Source organism: Lotus japonicus, chromosome 1 (genome assembly GCF_012489685.1).
Source record: "Lotus japonicus ecotype B-129 chromosome 1, LjGifu_v1.2".
In the NCBI taxonomy this organism is placed as follows: Eukaryota; Viridiplantae; Streptophyta; class Magnoliopsida; order Fabales; family Fabaceae; genus Lotus; species Lotus japonicus.
The window spans coordinates 66,289,754-66,298,115 of NC_080041.1; the positions used below are offsets into that span (position 1 = coordinate 66,289,754).

General features: G+C 36.1%; 1 protein-coding gene across 1 annotated transcript; it reads left to right on the forward strand.

Annotated features, from left to right (window-relative positions):
* Positions 1–2,515: 2,515 nt before the first annotated feature.
* Positions 2,516–7,155, forward strand: LOC130740080 (F-box protein SKP2A-like). The gene is given in 6 exon segments (XM_057592584.1): positions 2,516–2,839; positions 3,405–3,732; positions 5,254–5,602; positions 5,697–5,838; positions 6,501–6,841; positions 6,843–7,155. Coding segments are annotated over 5 exon segments (1,191 nt in total). The 5' UTR covers positions 2,516–2,839; positions 3,405–3,460; the 3' UTR covers positions 6,930–7,155.
* The last annotated feature ends 1,207 nt before the right edge of the window (positions 7,156–8,362 follow it).

Genomic DNA, 8,362 nt, shown 5'->3' on the forward strand with positions numbered 1-8,362 from the left:
AATTTTCTAAACTGAAAGTAGATAGGTTTGAATTTAGATTCAAGATTTGTGGGGAGGAAAAGAAGAGTGGTGGCGCGCGGCCATGGGGGTGGTGGCGTGCATGAGAGGTGGCGCGCGCCATGGTGTTGGGGCACGCATGGTGGCGTGCGCTGGAGCGCGGCGTAGAGAGATGGCGGGTTTTTGGGGAAAATTATGAAAAATTCAGTTTTTGTATAATAAGTTGCTGAATCTGTCATATATGAATTATATTTAATTTACATCTGTTTAATAGTTCATTATATGATATTGTTTCTGAATTGATGTTATGTGTTAAGTTGCTAAGTTACTGTGACTGCAAGTTGTGTAATTGATAACATGTAAGTTTTGTGAAATTGGAGTTATTCGTATTGTTGAACCGGAGATGAATATGCTAAAATAATTAGGACTTGTTGATGGTCTAAATATACATATGTTAGTTGACTTTTGCACAATAAACTGCATAGTTGTCAAGAGGCAATGTTTGCTAGTTCTCGTGGAGGCTAGTGACTTGTCCCAAAACTGGAGATGGTTTTAAAAGCCTAGATGACAGACTTTATTGGTGGTTATCTGTCTGGAGTGGACGTGGTGATACTGCTAAGGATAACACTATGGTACCAAAGACATTTGCACGGAGTCACACTTGAGTCATATATGTTTCAGTAAGGAGTTGTTGATGTTAAATAATGATAACTGCGACATTTTTGGAAATTTTTTTGTTGTGGTAATTGGGGATATATATATTTGCTTTATTTGAGCTATAATTATGGAGTATTGACATATTGTGAAATTAATTGATTATATTAAATTTCATGATCTATTTTCTTAAATTATGTATGAGGTATTTATGGATAATTTTTATAAGTTTTTGCATTGTTTATTATTATGCTTATCCATATGATATGAGTTCTCACCCTACTGTTGAAATCAAGGTTGTCAGACTCGTGAGTTTAAGCAGACTCGTTTTGGGTAGGTAGACTCATCGAGTCTAACAGAAATGAAAAATTACTAAATATAACCCTGTTACATGAAGAACAAATATAAACATATAATTATAAGAGCATCCAAGATGCATTTAATCAAATAAACTCAAAATCCAACTTCATAATAAAGCAATTAAGCAAAGTTTAACAAAGTACCACACCATAAGTAGTAAGTACCAAAATAAAGTACATACTCAAAGCACCACAACATAAGCATTAAAGAAAAGTACATAAATAGCCAAATAGCAAAGTTCATAAGCAGGCGGCGGAAGCAAGCAGGTCGAGAGAGAGAAAACGTGACTCGCGAAAACAGTAATGGAGGCTGACTCGCGAAATTAGGTTTTAACAGAGTTGAGAATTTTAAAAAATTAGGGATTTAATTTAAAAAAAACGTGACTCGCTGACTCGGTCATTGACTCGCGAGTCCACCGAGTCTACCAAGTCTGAGCAAAAAATGAGTTTGTTGTCGAGTCAACCCGTTTTCCGCACCTAGACTCGCGAGTACAACATCGCTCAGGTACCGGGGATAGTGGAGCTTCTCGCAAGTGTTAGTTGGAGGAGCTAGTCTTTTATTTATATTTTAGTTATGAGGGTCATGCTCTGTTACACATGCATTAAATTCCGCCAAATTAGAAAATATGTTTTCAATTTGATAGATGTAAGTGTAAAACAATTTTACATTAATAATGTATATTCATTAAACTTTTACAATAACTCAAAATAACTTATACGCACTTATAACCGCTTATTAATAAGATAATCTAACAACTTAAAAAAGTAAAAAAAAAAACTTATAAACAGGTTATTAAATATTTTTATAAATTTACCCAAACATTTGCTAATGTATATATATATTTATATCATAAGACATTTCATTTTTTCCTTATACAGTAAAAATCAAGTTAACTTCAAAAACCTTGATTCCATTTCAACTTAATCACACGCACCACGTCCTTGCCAAATACCATTACCTGAGGGGACGTGCAAAGCATGTATCTCTGCCATGTTAAATTGGTGGATGTTGTGATGTGAGACAGTGATGTGGGGCAATACATCCATATGAACATGATTCAGTAAATTTGTGAACGATCAAAGTCGGCAAGTGTCTTTAATCTTTTTTTGCGGGAATGTAATATGGTGACAGATACTTTAACCAAATACGCAACCTAAGTTAACGGTGGGCAAGTCTGGAAACTTCCTTCTTCCGATGTCATACCTCTCATGGGACAAGGCGTCCTTATTTCTTGTTTTTCTAAAAAACAAAAACAAAAGTTTATCTCAAATCATATTGAACAAATCTTCACGCAAAGAAACACTAGGCAATTCCGGATTTTGTTAACTTATGTTATGAACGGTTTCGATTATGGACAACCAAAAACTTCTAGCACACACACATATCTCTCTCCAATCTCCATTCCATCATCACCTTGATTCCATTTCCTCTTCAATCCCCTCCCTTAATTTTCTTTTTGTTACCTTTTGGATTCCAATCATCAACAATTTTCAATTTTCAGATAAAGAAAGAAATAAAAAGAGTTTCCTTTCTTTCTTTCCCTCTTTATGCGTTTTCCTTTTCGTGGTTTTCTAGTCTTATCGATTCTGACCTCCATTCTCATCAACGTATGCTACTTTACTTGGGACCCACTTCAGCTGTCAAATCCCCATTGATCACACGTACACGTGTCACCGTAACGTGATACTTGCTCTTTCTCTGTGACTCTTCACGCTATTTAGACCCTCTTCTTCACAAAACCCCAATTTCAGAGAAGCACAACCACGCTTCTCTGTTACCAAAACCAAAACCAAAACCTCTGTTTCTTCCTCTCTTAGCTTCTCTTCTGGTAATCATCACTTTCATTTTTGTTTTTTTGTTTTTTTTGTGTATTCATGGAATCATCTTGCCTTTGATCAGAAACAGAGAAAACAAAAGTTTTGTTTTTCATGCTTGATTTTGTTTGCTTGATTTTTTCCCCTTTTTCCTAATGATTTTGTATGTATGCTTGATTTCTTCCTCTTTTTTTTTTTTACTTTATGCATGCCGAATTTAATAAAAAGAGTCTTTTTTTTTTTCAAAATTTTGGTGTTTTATTCTTATAACCTGGTGTGCTCTGTTTGATTTTTTCTGCTTTGCCCCTTGTGTAAAGTTTGAAACTTTCTGCGAAGACTTGATCATGTAATTGAGAAGCGTTTGATTTGATGGGTATTTCTGTAATGTTTAGAATACTTGATTTGAGTTTAGAGACCCTTTTTTTCTTATTTATTTTATTGTAGGATTATTATTGTATTTATCTGTATGTTGCTTTCGTTGCAAATTGCTTTGGGGGGCCTTGGCCACGTTGGATTTTTGAATTTTTCTTGGTATGTGGTGGTGGTGATTATTGTTTTGTTTTTTCATGACATGATCAGGTTTCATTTTCCCACAGCTGTGAAATTGATGGTTGTTGTTTGGCTGAAAGTCTGAAATGGTTGGCAAGGATAACCTGAGGACTGAGGACCTGAACCTGAACTTGTCCTTTGAGAAGCTGATGATGGTTGCTGGGAACAGGAACGGTGGTAAAGGAGGAGGGGATATGGTGAAGGGTGGGGTGATCAATGAATGGAAGGATATTCCTGTGGAGCTTTTGATGCAGATTCTGTCGCTCGTGGATGATCAAACCATGATCCGAGCTTTTGGAGTTTGTCGTGGCTGGAGAGATGCAATTTCCTTTGGCCTCGCCCGGTTATCGCTTTCATGGTATATTGTTTTTCTCTCTTGAGGCTTATGTATGTTTTACTTGTTGGCCATGAGGACTGTTTTTCTGTGTTTTTTTTTTCTCCATTTGGGGATTCAATTGAAGTGAAGTTTTCTTTGTTCCTTTTTTGCTTATTTCAAGTACCATATAATTTGATCCTAGAGTTGAGTTTTAAACCTACGATGCATGGGTACTCTATTTTGGCTGTTGTACCACGTAGCGGTACTCCTTGGGTACTTGAAATTACGCTATCAAAATAATATAATTTTTCAAACCAAGAAGTTTAGATACAATTTGGGGAGTTTTGTGGTACCACTTGGGTAGCTTTTAGGTATTTCTTGGGTACATATTACCTAAAACTAAATTGTTTTAATAACTTTTTATTCTTTTATATATACACAAATGAAATTCCTACTTCTATCAAAATAAAACCCTAAATAATCTACCGGTATCTTCAATATGCATCAATCAATTACTCAATTTAAGTTTTCTTTCTTGCATCATGTATGCATCTCAATTTCTCCAATTTGCTTTGTTAGTTTTGACAACAATGTAATCTTCGAATATATATAATATAAGCGTACCAGGACCATAGTTTTCTAAAAGATCGCGTAAGTCGTACCTGTTCCCGGTACCTTACATCCATGCAACTTAGCTAGCAACCCATTTGGAATTAATCTATTTGCTTGATGTCCCCTGCATCTTTGGCATTGAGATCAATTGCCTCATGTTTTAGGGGAATCGGATAATCACGTTTAATCATTTTTCAGTACAGCTGGTATTTTCTGATGAGAATTTAGGTTAAACAAGGGGCTTTAACTATGCTAAGTCAAGTTAGTTGAAGTCTTGTGTTATTTGCTGTGCTGTCGTTGAGATCATATTTTTACAGCTAAGTTGTAATAACGAAGAATACATGCGATAAGTAAGCAGTTTGAACCTTGTAGCTTTTGGTTACAATCCTCCCCTCCCCCAACAGATAATCTTACAATTTGAAAGATAGAAATGCCTTTTTTAGTTTCTCCGTTGAATTTCCGAAGTTAGTTTCCCTAATAACCACATTGCTGGAATAAATGTAAGAATGTGTTTGTTAGGAGGTATCTTAAAACACTCCCTGGAAGGTAAGTGCGGGAGTGTTGTATGGGTATTTGGTACAAATTTTATAAAAATATTCCCGGGCATAATTTATTCCCAGTAAAGTTGATTGCAACAATTAGCGAAGTTTCTATTCCCAAGGTATACCAGTTTAATTTGAAAACCCTTAGTTAATATTGTAATGTTTGTCGGAATCCTGGGGTATACCAGTTTCAATTTTGAAGTCCATTTTGTATGGTGACTGATATCCATTTCTTAAAATTCCTTGATTTGCCCCTAACTTTGGCATTCTTCTAAGAGAGCTTCATAGAAGTTGTGGTTTTGAAGGATATTTATTTTGGTTCAATGGCATGAAGCTGATGTGTGCTTTTTGCATATTGTGAAGTTCATAGAGTGTAAGAATAACAGGATTATGTAATTCCTCACTTCAGGTGTAGCAAGAACATGAACAACTTGGTCCTGTCTCTTGTTCCCAAGTTCAAAAAATTGGAAACTCTAATCCTTCGTCAAGACAAGGCTCAACTGGAGGATAGTACTGTTGAGACTATTGCAAATTGCTGTAGAGACCTGCAGATCCTGGACCTCAGCAAAAGTTTCAAACTTACGGATCGTTCGCTGTATGCTATAGCCCATGGTTGTGGTGACCTTATAAAACTAAACATCAGTGGGTGTTCAGCATTTAGCGACAATGCTTTGGCTTACCTTGCTAGTTTCTGCAGAAGATTAAAAGTTCTGAATCTCTGTGGATGTGTTCAAGCTGCATCTGATACTGCATTGCAGGTATTGATGTGATATACAGTATAGTGGTTGTTTTTCATAGTAATATGAATTAAGATGTCTATGAATTATAACCCATTGACTAAATGATCAACAGGCTGTTGGACAATACTGCAATCAGTTACAGTCTTTGAACCTTGGATGGTGTGATAATGTTTGTGATGTTGGAGTCATGAGTTTAGCATATGGGTGTCCTGATCTTAGATCAATTGACCTGTGTGGCTGCATTCGTATAACAGGTATTTTATTTGAATTTCCAGTAGTTTAATGATGGAACTCTTTTGGCAAAGTCACTTGTCATATTTTTGTTACACTGCAAAATGTGTTTTGTGAAATTGCTAAAGCCACAGATCCTGTCATGCAATGGAGGTGGTTAGAATAAATATTAGTGTTGTGGGGTCCAACATTGACTAGAGATTTGGCCAAATAAGACTTTATAAAGGGTAGACCAACTGTCCTGAGGTAGCTTTTGGGTAGAGTTTGACCTAAATTAAATTCTAAAACGGTTCCAGAACCTATCGTAAGATCTGTTTGTTGGGCCACCCTAAATGCGATAACTACAGATGTCTAGTCTTGCATACATCATGTTTTAGCTGTCCGGACCATGTGACAAAATAAGACCTTATAAAAGGTAGCAATTCTCACCCGTCACCCCTAGGCTAGTTTTTGGGGTAGTTATACATAACTTGTAAGACTTTGAAAGTGAAAGAATACACATAAAATAGTAAGAAAAAGAATAAATTGGAAATTTGATGTCTACAAGAAAGAAATAAGAATATCTATTGTAATGCACTAGCTCAAACTCATCTAATTTGGGTAGTCATTATAGCTTTTCCACTTGGTTTTTATGCATTATGTCTCGGTGATCAGTACAATTTTAACCTTTCTACGTCTATTGCAGATGACAGTGTGATTGCTTTGGCAAACAATTGCCCTCACTTGAGGTCTCTTGGATTGTATTACTGTCAAAACATCACAGACAGGGCAATGTACTGCTTGGCACAGAGCAAAGTGAATAACAGGATGTGGGGAAATGTGAAAGGAGCAAATGATGAGGAAGGCCTAAGGACTTTGAACATTAGCCAATGCACTGCACTCACCCCTTCAGCTGTTCAAGCAGTCTGTGACTCATTCCCTTCTCTCCACACATGCCCGGTGAGACACTCACTTATCATGAGTGGCTGTCTCAGTTTGATGTCTGTGCATTGTGCTTGCGCCGGCCATGCGCATCGTGCAATCACCAATTTCCCTCATCCTGCTCACTGAAGGCATGGTTTTTTCCCTACACTTCGAGGAAGTGCCCTTTGATGGGCTCAGAGAAGTGATATAATTCCCCTCTTGTGGATATGTTTGTGTTGGACTATATAAGAGACTTTTGGTACAAATGAGCTGCCATTTGGTGTTGAATTATGCAAGTTATGCACAACATTTTGAACCTGTCTCTTTCTGTTTTAATCTTGTAATTGTGAAGTTTAAGACATCTTGGCCGCAAAAACTGCTTGCTCCTAAGTCATCGGAGTATAAATTCATAGAAAGACGTTGACTTATGCCCATGATATTTTCTGAATTTGTTGATATTTTTATGGAGGAAATTAGGATAGAGTTTGCTCAACTAAGTAAGAAGATGCTTAGCCATAGATGTACAGGTTAAAAGGAAAAAGGAAAAACCTCATTTGCAGGATGTTTAAAAACCTGGTGTCTTAAGAACTCATCTTTCATATTTTCGAATTTTTGGTGTATATATATATTTATGGGATTTTTGAAATATGTAAGAAATTGGAAAAATTAAAATAAGGTTTTCGAGAATTTGGAAGATGACTTACCAGGTTTTATATCCCTATAATGTTGATGTTTATTGTCGGGTTTCTAAAACATCTTGTAGTGTAAAGTTGTTATTTATAATAAGAACTTGAAAGTCATTATACTTTTTAATATATCACGTTTTAAAACTCGATATCTAAATACAATATAAAAGAGAACATATAAGAAGGAAATTTTTGACATTTGGCATCCATTGGGAGTGGTTTCAGCCATTTTTTGAAGAATTAAAAAAATTAAAAAGAAAATATTATTACCACTTTTGGAAACTTGAGAGTGGCATCTTTGCTAATTTTATTTTTATTGGAGGGTAACCATGTAATAGCACCTACAATTTTAATAATTTTCGAATAATTTTAAAGATTTATTTTGACTAACATTAATTGTTAATTTATATTTACTTTCCACTACTACCTTTCTTTTTTTTGAAACTGTACTTTCCACTACTTCTAACCAATCACATTTTAACAAAATTAAACTCTTTTAAAAAACTGAGTAGTTATATTTAATTCCACCGCTAATGTAGCCAATAGGATAATAGTTCGTGAGTGGAAATTAAAATCTGTTGAAGATTGTTTGAGATTCATCCTCTCACCTCCCATTCCCAATGCTGCTCTCTCCTCGGTACTAATCAACCTCCCACCTCTCTCACTCATCCTTTCAAATTTTTACAGCTTGCTTTTCAAATTTTGATTTTGAAGGAACTCAAATACCCAGTTCGTCTCCTTATCTATTCAGATTCAGACTCTCTCTCTCTCTCTCTCTCTCTCTCTCTCTCTCTCTCCGACCTCCTCCTCCGCTCCCAACTCTCACCACCGCCGGTTCACCTTCCAAGCCCCAATCCCTCTCTCTATGAGCTCCGACACCGCAGGTGCCTTGGCAAGAACCCTCATTCTCCTTCTCCGTATCGCATCTGAACTCTACTTGGAACTCTTTCTGGAAAAC